The sequence below is a fragment of the Lissotriton helveticus genome, chromosome 6 (genome assembly GCF_964261635.1).
Source record: "Lissotriton helveticus chromosome 6, aLisHel1.1, whole genome shotgun sequence".
In the NCBI taxonomy this organism is placed as follows: domain Eukaryota; kingdom Metazoa; phylum Chordata; class Amphibia; order Caudata; family Salamandridae; genus Lissotriton; species Lissotriton helveticus.
This window is the reverse complement of record NC_136067.1, coordinates 897709583-897722844: the sequence shown is the minus strand read 5'-3', so window position 1 is coordinate 897722844 and position 13262 is coordinate 897709583. Positions and strand designations below refer to the sequence as shown.

At 40.4% G+C, this 13262-nt stretch overlaps 1 protein-coding gene across 2 annotated transcripts in view; it reads right to left on the bottom strand.

Annotated features, from left to right (window-relative positions):
* Positions 1–12492, bottom strand: part of LOC144763182 (amine sulfotransferase-like) — a 370815-nt gene extending 358323 nt beyond the window's left edge. Inside the window, exon 1 of one of the 2 annotated variants that reach the window (XM_078648528.1) lies at positions 12059–12492. In XM_078648528.1, coding sequence (XP_078504654.1) covers positions 12059–12149 — 91 coding nt within the window. In that variant the 5' untranslated portion in view covers positions 12150–12492. The remainder of the gene's footprint in view (positions 1–12058) is intronic. The other variant, XM_078648530.1, reaches the window with a different exon arrangement.
* Between the last annotated feature and the right edge of the window lie 770 nt (positions 12493–13262).

Genomic DNA, 13262 nt, shown 5'->3' with positions numbered 1-13262 from the left:
TTAAATTGGTATCCTTAGCTTGATTCCCAGGAGCAGCACAAATACACCCAACAGAATGTAGTAGGAACAATTTGCAGCTCCAAATAATAGATTGGTATGCACTGACAAAAAGAGCATGCATTCAGGATTTATCATCAAACTGTGTTACCCTAGCATCAAGCATGGTGTTGAAAGGGCAACACAATACTTAAGTCAGATTTACCAAGCAACATAAGGCGTCCTTGTGTGGCTCTGCTTTGATTGGCAAATGTGGAGTAACTCAAGGCATTGCAAGTCCCTGCATTGCATTACTGTGCCCTGGGAAGGCGCTCCATGGGTGGTGCATGGGTGTTTCCATTCTCATGCTTCCACCCATGGATTTTGCCACATTTCCTAGTTTACCAAGACTGCCAAACTTGAGAATGCATCAAAATGGCATGGCTTACTGATAGAGGGACAATGAGAAGCAATATCTGCATTCTGCAGCACACTTAGAAAGAGTAAAAACCTCTAAAGATTATTTTGTGCAGGAACATGTACCTTCCTGCACATAAACAATCCTGCCTGTAAAGCAGGCACCCTTGCACCATGGCGCAAGGGTGCCTGCATTGGCGCTAGGGAGCAGATTATGCCCCAGCACAGGCAGAGAGCAGGAATGTGCCATATATTGGTTAATATGGCGCATTACTGTTATATTATGTTATGTTATTATGAACTTGTAGAGCGCATTTTCACCCAGGGGTAGCTAAGTGCTGTCCTCTTCCTTTCACGCAGCACAGCAAGTTGTCTTGCTGCAGTGCATCTCGTTTAGGAAACATTGATGAATCCGGCCCTCAGTACAAAAAAGGACACTGCAATATGCATGTCACTTGCTCTTTTAGAAATAAAACCAAATATTGAAAACCTCCAGCCTTCCCATTCAAATGAATTAAATAATATATGTCACATCTTGAATATTTATTTGATATAGACTTGTTTCTATATATTTGTATATTGTTTGAGGTTCAAATTATAGAATTTGCTTATGGGAGTGTCCTGTGCTTCCTGTAGTGTATCGAAGGGGTCAACAGAAGTCAAAAGGTTAAAAATAGCTCTATTTGAATATTCACTTTTGTTGGTCTAATGATTATTGCTTTTATTCTTTGGAATAAAAATGATCCAAATGCAGGGTTGTGATGATGAGAGCCTTATGTAGGCACAATTCGCATTGCCCATATTTAGGCATAGAAATCCTACCCTTATTTAGGCATTATCCATGCTAACCAAATACAGGCATGGCCACCTACATCCGTTCATCTACGTCACAACGAGTTCTTGGAAAACCAGACTCTTAAGCCTTTAGGACTTCCCCTTGCTTGGATATTGATTTCTCCAAGAACTCATTTATTATGCATAAACATCTATTCCTTAGGGGTTTATTCATGACATTCTTCTGCCCGACTGTTACGTCAATACTGGCATTCCTAAACACCTTCAAGGTGTAAATATACCTTCCTTACCATGGCAAACCACGGTTCGGCTGCCTACTTGCACGACGCAGCTCTCCATGGCAAGTTCGGAAGGAAGTCAAGTCCCCGCCTGATGCTCTGACCAGATGCTGTCATCCTCCTTTCAGAGAATCCAGCTCCAGTGTTTCTGACTCCCCTTGCGGGGTGATAGAGATCGAGACTCGGAAAGAGATTCCAACCTCACTCATTCTAAGGTATGGAGCGGACTAGAACCTAGAGGGACTTTTGGCAAATCTTGGCAACTATAGTTAAACTAGATTATAGACAAACACACCTACTCCTTACCTCGTACTACACTTAGGTTAGGTACACTGGGGTAGAACTCGCTAGAAGCATCAGATGAGTATGCACATTTTAGCCTGTGTTATTTATGTATGTATTTTTATGAATATCTGTTAATAGCTTCAAACCATGCTATTGCAGTATTATTTTATCTTACTGCTAACGCTGTACGTATTATACTTCGCATTCTGTCTTACGATTGTAGCAGTTCATATCTCTTGCACAAGAAATAAGACTGTTCAATAAACCCTTTTTTGAAATGCCTGTCTATCTTTTTCTGTGTAACTCTGTAGAAACTAAGCATGCACGATTGACTGAGTGAAACTGTTATCTATTGTTTCCACGATTCTGAGACTGTTCCGATTCTAAAGGGAAACAAAGTTGTCATGTTAATGCAGTTGTCAGAAACAAATCCCTTCTCATTTATTTGAGAAGTTTCTAGTGACCTCTGAGTTAGTTGGCACACACAAGTAATACGTTTAATGTACTCTATAGAGACATACTGACCTCAGGCCTATGTCAAAACTATAGTGTATATTATTTCAATGTGCAGAGCCTATCACGGATATAGGAAATACACTACACTATGTTTGAGGAAAAAAATGTTTAAAGTCTTATAGAAATAGCAACCATAATGGAAAATCAATGACGCCTAGTTTTTATGTAGTTTTTTTATTTTAGTTTTATTGACGCACACAAAACTGGCTGATTAATGTATCAGGGGCGTAGCTCCCATTGGTGCAGCAGGTGCAGTTGTACTGGGACCCTTAGGCCTGAGGGCTCCACTAAACCTTTATTATTGCTGTATTTCATGGTTTAAACTGCAGCAAAGCAAACGTAGGCCTATTTCCTTCTTTTAATTAGGTCCCATGCCACTCTTCATTGAAATGTATTGCAGTAGTTCTGCAATCTATTTTCTCCTCATCACCTTAGAGTAAATAATATTCTCTAATCTGTACCAGGGCAAAGTGTATTTGCTTCCTTCAGATTTACACGTGCAGTAAAGTAGTACAATGTTTGAATATGTTGGTTCTAGCTAAGTCTGCTGCAATGATATACTAGGTGGTTACATCCCTTGCTTACTTTATTTTTCTTCTTAACAGTTGCATCAAGTACACCAGGTATTGCTACCAAACTGTCATTACACGTAGGGCAGCACTGCACCAAGTGGAGGCCCTTTCCTCTAACCCACATGGCAAGGGTCTGACCACCCAGTCCTGAGATTCCAGCATGCATAACAGGATAATGGGGATCATTTTGGCCAAAGCGTTCTTGCTGACATTTTCATGAACACGATATTGCATGGCAGGCCAACATGTCATGAGGCCCATTCGATAATAATTTTGTTTTTCAGAAGCTAATCTTTGGATCTGGGGTTGATTTAAAAATATACAAAATATCAGTGCTCATGATGAGTGTTAATCTGGTACCCTAGGTATGAGGGGCTATGACTATCTTTTGTCTGCAGGCAGGATAATATATATTGGAAGATCAGCTCTACATCCAACACATTGCTAGTCCTGTGGTGCATGGGCAATGCATTACACTTTCTGACAGCTGAACCTTTTTAGACTCCATATTTTGGAACGTAGGCCCATATCAGTGATAGGATGCAATGTCTCTGTTTGTGACTTGACGCTCCTTCAAACAGTCCAGCCCAAACTGCCAAGCCATGTCTTCCCTAGTCCGTAAACAAGCATCCTGGGACCGGTTTCAGGCTAACAGCCCTCATCCGCCAGGATAGCTTGAATCCAGAGGCAAAAGTGAGCAAGGGACCCACATCTGGGGAATCTATGACATAATATCAACAGACAGAATATAGACATACAAAAATATCGACATCAAAAATATCGGAGTTCTATCTACATAAAGGTAAGTACAAAAATATCGAGAAAAAAATATCGTAGTACAAAAATATCGAAGTTAAAAATATCGTTTCTTTAAATGTATTAATAATAATGTAAAAATAATTAAAAAATACATATAATTTAACAAATTATAAATATAAACATTAACACATATTTAAAAAATAATAACTAATACATATACATTTAAATTAAATTAAAAACTCTACATATAAATTAATATATATACTTACTCCACATATTGCAACAGTAGGAAAAGCGTTGGATAGCGTAGGGGTAAAAATTACTATTCCCACTCCAGAGGGTGCAACACTAGGGAAAGCGTTGGATAGCGTAGGGGTAAAAATTACTATTCCCACTCCAGAGAGTGCAACAGTAGGGAAAGCATCGGATAGCGTAGGGGTAAAAATTACTATTCCCACTCCAAAGGGTGCAACAGTAGGGAAAGCGTTGGATAGCGTAGAAGTAAAAATTACTATTTCCACTCCAAAGGGTGCAACAGTAGGGAAAGCGTTGGATAGCGTGGGGGTAAAAATTACTATTCCCACTCCAGAGGGTGCAACAGTAGGGAAAGCGTTGGATAGCGTAGGGGTAAAAATTACTATTCCCACTCCAGAGAGTGCAACAGTAGGAAAAGCGTTGGATAGCGTAGGGGTAAAAATTACTATTCCCACTCCAGAGAGTGCAACAGTAGGGAAAGCATCGGATAGCGTAGGGGTAAAAATTACTATTCCCACTCCAAAGGGTGCAACAGTAGGGAAAGCGTTGGATAGCGTAGGGGTAAAAATTACTATTCCCACTCCAAAGGGTGCAACAGTAGGGAAAGCGTTGGATAGCGTGGGGGTAAAAATTACTATTCCCACTCCAGAGGGTGCAATAGTAGTGAAGAAAATTACATATTTATATGTATTTGTGCCCCCACGCGCTACCCTCTCACCATCTGCCATGTTGAATAAAAACCCCTGCATTACTTCACATTCAGAGGCCTTATTTCTCTGTCACCAGGCCCCTCCATGCCTGACCCTGAAAAAGGCACACGTTACATTTCTCTGCAGCACATTAGATATTTTTTGAGCAGTCACGGAGAAGAGGCCCAGCCCGGGGTGTCTTAACAGTGTCAAACAAGGGTCGACCTGATAAAGCTGCATTCCGGCCCGAGCAGGTGCCGAGCAGAAGCCCATCTGCAGAGATAAGGCCCAGTTTTGCTGTCGGCTCTCAGAGATAAGTGAGGCCCATGTCAAGGGAAACCTCCAAGACAGTTACACAAGGGGTGTGGACAGGAAGGGCCAAACCAACTGCTAGTATGAAGCAGCAACACTTCTACAGATGAGAGCAATCTGCATGCTGCCCCGAGCTAGAGATAAGACCAGACATGCTAGTCACTCTGACACACAGGGCCCTCCCTAACCAACAGAAAGGAAACAGCCCTCGTGGAAGGGTCTGATAAAGTTACGCAAACAGGCAGTGCGAGTTTTAGCTGACCTTGCTGCCCCCTCTATGCACCCACCCACCTATGACTCATTACAGTGAACGCCTACATGCTCATATCTTTTTCTTTCCTTCTGCTTGGAGGGCTCCTCCCTATGTATGCAAAGAATGTATAAATATTGTACTCTGTGAATAAAGTGCAGAACTCTCCTGTGCCCGCTTGGTGCTGGAGCTCTCCTTTAACTCGAGTTAATGCAATAAAGCCCATTGACTCTAACACCACGGACTCTGCTCCTCATTTATGCTTGACCCTTTTGATATTTATAGAAATTATGATAGTGTAAATAATTTATTTACCACAGTAGGGAAAGCGTTGGATAGCGTAGGGGTAAAAATTACTATTCCCACTCCAGAGGGTGCAACAGTAGGGAAAGCGTTGGATAGCGTAGGGGTAAAAATTACTATTCCCACTCCAGAGGGTGCAACAGTAGGGAAAGCGTTGGATAGCGTAGGGGTAACAATTACTATTCCCACTCCAGTGGGTGCAGCAGTAGGGAAAGCGTTGGATAGTGTAGGGGTAAAAATTACTATTCCCACTCCAGAGGGTGCAACAGTAGGGAAAGCGTTGGATAGCATGGGGGTAAAAATTACTTCCCACACTACTCCCCCTTTAACACACAACACACTACACATACAAAAAAACACAATTAATATAAATATCAATTAATCAAATAATAACAATTATTATTATTAAATGGATGTATATTAGCTAATTAACAGATATTAATTACCAATTAATTAACAATAAATACCAATAAATGAATACAATCTCTTTAATTAATTTAATTTAATTATGTCACACCCTATTCCCCTATAAACACACAACCCACTACACATAAATAAATCACATAAAAAATGTAATTGTCATTTAACCACTTAATAATAATTAATTACCAATTAATTATTAATTAACAATAACAAAAAATTTAAAATATTAGCACATTAACTCTAATTAATTTAATTAACTAATTAATAATAATTAATTACCAATTAATCATTATTTAACAATAACAAACCATAATAAACATTACTACATTAACTCTAATGAATTTAATTAACTAATTAATAATAATTAATTACCAATTAATTATTAATTAACAATAAAAAAAATAATAAATACTACTACATTAACTATAATTAATTCAATTAACTAAATAATACAAAGTAATTACCAATTAATTATTAATTAATAATTATTTATTAATCAAAAATATTTTTAAAAATGATTAATTAATTAATTATAATTAAATTACTTCCCACCCTATTCCCCTATAAACCGACAACCCGCTCTGATACTAAAACGCTAAATGTAATCAAAGTTACTAATTTCTAAACATACATTCAAAAACATATTTAACCACTTGGGAGCTAGTAAACAAACCTCCCCAGTGCTGCGCTGTCCATTATCCAGTGCTGAACTGGACGTCCAGCGGTCGCACGCAGCACTGGGGAGGTAGTGCCCGTGACGACCGTTGGCCGACGGCAGCACTTAAGGGGTTAACAAACATATAAACAACATAATAAAATACATAACACTAAACAAAATTTCAATATTAGTTACATACATACCTTAATATCGATATTCTGTCTATCGATATTATTGCACATCGATATTCCATACCATCGAAATTAAAACATCGATATTATTGTATATCGATATTTTAATTTCGATATTTTGTCTCTCCACCCATATGGGCATACCCTGTCAACTTAGGGCGAACAAAGCAAACACAAGGAGATGATGGATGGAGTGCTGACAAGTTTTATACACTCACCCCAGTCACAGACATGGCTCGGCAGTTCGGGACGGACTGTTTCCTTGAGGCACTGGGTCAAGACTGATTTGCATATAGCTGTGCCTGAAATGGTGTTGCGAAGTGAGCTAAAGAATGATGATGGATTTAACCCCGATTTGTGACTGGGGTAGAGTGTCTGTGTTTGCTCCGAACTCAAAACAATGAAATATAATTTAAGTCAACATGAATAGTAAACCTTAATGTAACACTACATCTGTTTATACTTTGTCAAATGTTATCAGGGAGGAGAGGAAGAGACAGAAGAGAGTGAGAGAGAGAAGGAAGGGATAGGGAAACAAAAAAGATTTAAATTAAGGAAAAACCGTCCGTTAACAAATTAAAGAGTAATAAGGAGAGAAGTCATAGAAAGAGAAAACGCGAAACATCCATTACAACGCAGTCATTACATTGCACTGCTATTCCAACACAACTGTTACAACACATTCCATTACAACACATATAACTCCAATGCATGCCATTACAACGGATACCATTACAGCGCATGCAATTACAGTGCATATTAAGGTAAGTAATGGAGATTTTTTGGTTTTAGGGTAGGTATGGGTTTTGGGGTAGATGATAATAGTAATTTTGACCCCTACACTATCCAACACTTTCCCTACTGTGCACTCACTGGATTGGGAATAGTAATTGTTTCCCCTACACTATCCAACACTTACCCTACTGTTGCCCTAAAAGTATTATGAGTTGTAATGTATGTGTTGTAATGGAATGCGTTGTAATGGTACTTTTAAAAAATGCATTGTAATGACATGCGTTGTAAAATCATGCGATGTAAAAAACGTGTTATAAAAGCATGCGTTGTAATTGTTTGCGGTGTAACATCATATATTCAGAGAAAACTGGAAAGATGAAATGAAAATGTGAAAAGAAAGAATGATATAAGATTAAGCAGAGACAATAGGAATTCACAGAGGTTTACAACTTTCAGATAGCATAGAATTAATATTTAGCACGCTAACTTATCTAACAAATTTGATAATGGTAACCAATACAACTGCCTATTTAAATATGCTTACGATAGGCAGCAAAAGCTATGTCTAACCTTTGATAGTGATAAACATTATAGAACCATGCTTTAGATATAATCTTAGAGGAATATTTTATTTTGAACTCTCACTATTTTTAATATCACAAAAGAACATTTATGGCAAATGCCAAAGGAGCCCACCCCATTATTCTACTAAAGTTATGGCTTCTCCTTTCAGTTTGATACCTGTTTTCAAGTGCAATCTACTCCTCTGGAAGAGGGCTCTCACTACCATTACAATCTGGTTCCCAATAAAACTCCAAGGAAAAAAGGTGTAGTTCTTACAATATGCCAATAATACAACACTTACGGATCAAACTGCAATTGGTCGTCAAAGGCCTTATTAACTTTGGCCGAGTACTGCGAGAAAAGGCCTTATCAACTTTGGCCGAGTACTGAGAGTGAAATAAACTCAGTATTAACACATTGAAAACTAAGATCACAGTCTTCAAGAATAAGAAAAACAAAAAAAGTACTTGGTATATAATGCCCAGAAGTTGAAAGCTAACCTATCATCAAGTACCCAGGGGTCTGGGTCATTAAATGCCGCCTTCCTACCCCGCATATTGAGGCTCTAGAAACATCAGCCAAGGCCATGAATTTTGCTTTTCATCGACTACTTCGAAACCTCAGTGACCTTGATTTGACAGCAATCTGCAAAGTCATTGAAAGCAAATGAATGCCCACAGCTTAAAAGCCGGCTAGACTGGGCTCAATGCCAACGTTACAGGTACTTATTCAAGCAACAGCATGCTCTGCACATGCTCAGGTCTGTTTGGAGATCAACCTAGTTCAACAAAACAAAGCATTGTTCGACATCTTTTTATCCATGTGCTACAAGCTTGCATTAGCTGAGCAGGGGCCATTAAAAAACTCCTGTTGGACATTACCAAGGATCTACAATCTGACTCCTACAAGTTTATCCAGGAAGCCAGAGACCACCTGGTTGCAAGAGACCTTTTGAAGATCGCTTTGCCTTCAAAAGGTATGTAAAAACTACTAATAAAGCAAGCGAGGCTCTTGTCACCTCATGAGGACTTGCTCTCTATTAACATCAAGAATTATGCTGACCTGAAAATGTATCCATAGCAACCACTATCTCGTCCGGCGTCCTTGTCGCTTCCTATAAACTTTACTCTAACGAATGCACCGAGGTTCGGCTTACTTCCACTCAAAGCATGCAAATGTGGCTGTCTGACTGGAACCTCAAACGTTACTTGTAGGGGATGTTGTTATATGCAGGAGACACTTTTACGCGTTTTATGCTTGTGCCCATTTTTATGTTCACCTAGACTAGCGGTAATTATCTTCTTCCAATTTTCAGGCAGTTAAGCATAAGGGTCTGCAAAACCGCAGTAATTGATGTCTGAAAGGTTACTCTAGTCAACTGATGGTAAGATGTATTAAGTTTATGACAATTGCCTTATCAATGCTTAAAAATGTTACAACTTGAGAGCAAACCCCCTTCCACTATGCTGGGCATGGTCCCCTTCGAAATGGACCGGGTGACCCTTTTGCCAGCTGGAACATGCACATCTTGCTCTTTAACTTTTTTATATACAGACAAAGGGTTCTCGCACTTCTGTAGGTTCTGTTTAGCACTGCACTTTTACTGAGCATGTGTCTGAGCTTTCCAGTATCTCCCATGACTGTATGACCATGACCAATACAATGGCACGAAGGCATGCAGTCTTTAAGGAGCACCCAAGCAGGATCTAATACATTTAATTTGCGTCTGCCCTAACCTAAAACCATATCGCCTGTGGTTATTGAAAAAATATTTTAATATAAGTGGTATTCGCACCCGTAGAGCAGCAATATTAAAATGACTCTATCCAAATGATCCACAGCTCAATTGTAACGTGGTGAAATTTTTAACCCTGCATGAAAAATTAGTTAAGAGCGGTCACAGAAAAGCAAATTGGAGGGCACATATTTCACAATAGTCCTCTTCCAGACCTGACCCGTTTTAAAGATGTTTCATCATCAATATGCTGAAAAGTCCTGTGAATTGAGGCGTTAACCCAGTCAGGTCCCCTCGGAGACTGTGCTTCATAAAACAGACTACTGTGTCCTGATTTTATTGCATTCTGTCACTTTTAACGTTTAAATGAGCTGTGTAACCAATGTACTGTGAATCAATTGATGTTTAAAAAAATACATATATATCCATACTAATATTATAAAGAGAGAGCCCAAACCTTTGACAATCACAACACCCAATAAAGCGTTGGAAAGGGCAGTTGCAGCAGAAGGACATAGGCTATGCAGACAGCTACCATATATATATATTTTTTTGCAGGGTTTTGTATAGCAAGAACTTGACCCGAACTGAATCAGGTATCAGAGCGTTTTACATAGCACCAGTTACGTTACATGAGGACACACATTCATTTTTGTTAGGCACGGGGAGATTAAGTGATTTGCCCAGAATCACAGGATGTTTGGCGTTGTTACCAAGACTCGAACCCAGATCCCCAGGTCCGAGGTCGAGCGTCTTAGCCGTTAGGCCCACTCCTCTATACATTTAAAAGGTAAAAGAACCGTGCCAGCAAAGTAGTCCCTTGTGGGCGTGTCTGCGTTGTGCTGTGGGCGTGGGCTGGGGGCATGACTAACGCTGGGGGCGTGTGGTACGGCCATCACATCGTGGGCTGTGGGCGTGACAAACGCTGGGGGTGTGACAAACGCTGGGGGCGTGTGTCCACCCTTCATGCCATGTGAGTCGTACATACAAACGCCAATTACGTTACTGAGTAGCATCAAGGGGCACGCTGGGGGCGTGAGAAACACTGGGGGCGTGTGTCCCGCCTTCATGCCATGTGAACGCAATTGCGTCGCATCAAGGGGCACGCTGGGGGCGTGAGAAACGCTCGGGGCGTGTGCTACGTTCCGCCCTTCATGCCATGCGGGTCGTACATTAATCAGAAGATCGTCTGCTGTGGCCGAGTGCTGGGGGCGTGACAAACGCGTTCACCTGGAGGCCTGATAAGTAACGTTACAGCAGCCTCTCCTGCGCGCTGTTACTGAACTCTCTCATTCAACGAAATTATACGTGCCTGCTACCAACAACCAGGGCTCTAGCCAGGCTCAGGCGGCGGATCAGTACACTAATTACACGCGTCTGATAACATCATCCAGGGCGGCAGCTGGGCCTCAAGCGGGGGAACACGCGCCTGCTAACATCAAACAGGCCTGCATCTGGGCCTCAAGCGGGGGAACACGCAAATGAGCGTGTCTACGGAGACAATTCCTGCAGCCTCTCCTACTCGCTGTCACTCAACTCTCTCTTAAACGGATTTACCTGCGGCTGATAACTCTCTCATTCAACGACATTACACGCGCCTGCTAACATCAAGCAGGGCTGTAGCCAGGCTCAGGCGGCGGATCACTACACCAATTACACGCCCCTGCTGACATCAACCAGGGCTGCAGCTGGGCTTTCTCCGTCCCTATTCTAATGAAACAAAAAATGTTGCCTACCGCGAGATTTTAAAATAAATTGCCCTTGCCAAATACACACATTACACACATTCTATTTCATACCCGGATAACGTCCGGACGGGCTGCTAGTTTTGTATAATTCTTTTAAATTTAGTATAATTATCTATAGCATATTGCTATAGTTTTAACTAACTAAAACAATAAAGAATTTTTGAATTTTAATTTGAAACTCCCATGGCTGCTATTATGAATAGGGTTTTTGCAACTATATTGTTAATGCCAGTGTGCATTGTATCCTGATATTGGTATCTTTTAGAAACTGAATGATATATTATCTCCCGCAGCTGCTATTATGAATGAGGCTTTTTGCTGCTACTTTTTAAAATATTTTTTTATCATGTTATGTGTATACTTTTTACTTGTCAAAGGTATGTTTGTAATCTAATTGATACTGTCTTTTTTTAATACCGGGTGCTCTTTTTATTGTGAATGTTTACTATGGTTTTAACTAATCTTGCAAATCGAAATAAACTTAATGCAATCGGCTGTCTCTTGTCTCACTCCAGTGAGTTACCTTCTCCTTATCTAATGTCTCAGCAATGCAATGTTAGTTTGTACATATAAAGTTTAAAGTTAATGTTGTCTTACCTGATTCCAAACGTCGCAGCTGCTTGGCAACGCTGGAGTGAACTGAGGATAAGCCACAGAGCGCTGGCACACAGAGGGACTGGCACAACATGGTTTAGATGGCATCACGCCAATTCTAGTTCTGCAGCGTTATCAACCTTTGGCCAAGCCCCCACCCCACCTGCGACACGTGCAATCTTTGCTGTTTTTAGGCTCGCCTCGGCATAGGGGGTTGGCTGTTAATAGTGTAGCAAGTGCAGTGTACCAGGCCAAGGAGAGTGCACTGCCTTCAAAACACAATTATGGCTGTTTTCCACGCCTACCTTGGCGCAGGGGTGGATATTTTGCTTCCAAGATGGCTACTTTTATGTTGAAGGGGATCCAACAAGACCTTGGTCTGGGCGTAAATCAAACTTGGCATGGGTCTGTGTAATTGAGCTCCTGAGTTTTGTTCTGGTATTAATTCAACAATGCACGTCTATTTCCAGGAATGGATGTTGGTTAATAATTCTGAACAATATTTACGTGATATCTCGAGCTGTGTGGCAATAAATAATGTAGGGTCAAAGGCCAAGCGTCAGCAAGAACTGCAATGCAAATATTTGTTTCTACCCGTGAAATCACAAACTTAGGGCCTGATGTTCCTAGGCCAGGTTGCACTCTAGTGGCGAATTTGATACAGCAGATCTCTATCTCTGGACATGGATATATGTTATTTTTAGAAGCCAACCTTGTCCACCAAGAAACAGTGGCTACTTTGGGAAAAAAAGTTTACATCGAGAGAATGGCATCAGAGGATCCCGCAGGGGTCTTTTGAACGCCCTCTGATCCCCCTAATGCCGACTCAATTGGAAGGTGCTGTCCCTAATTTTATGAATTCCACGCTTTGTGACAACAAAAATGCCTATTGCACTAGGCTTTTAACAATTAATAAAGACACACGAGTCTCTTCTGCCTCACTGTTTCGACACCAGCAAAGCAACCAAATTTATTTTGGAATTTTCTTCTCTTAAAAGATGCGAAAAGACTGCATAAAATGAGTTTCAATATATCGTGTAACAGTAAGAATACCTGGCATTTAAAACGGTTAGAAATGTTTGATGAAGTGCTATATAATACATGGGGGCCTGCAATCTCCGTATAAAAGCCTGTCTCTAATTTCATCATTATAGGCAAACTGTGACAACTCTAGTCGTCTATAAGTAAGAAATGACAAACCTGTTCA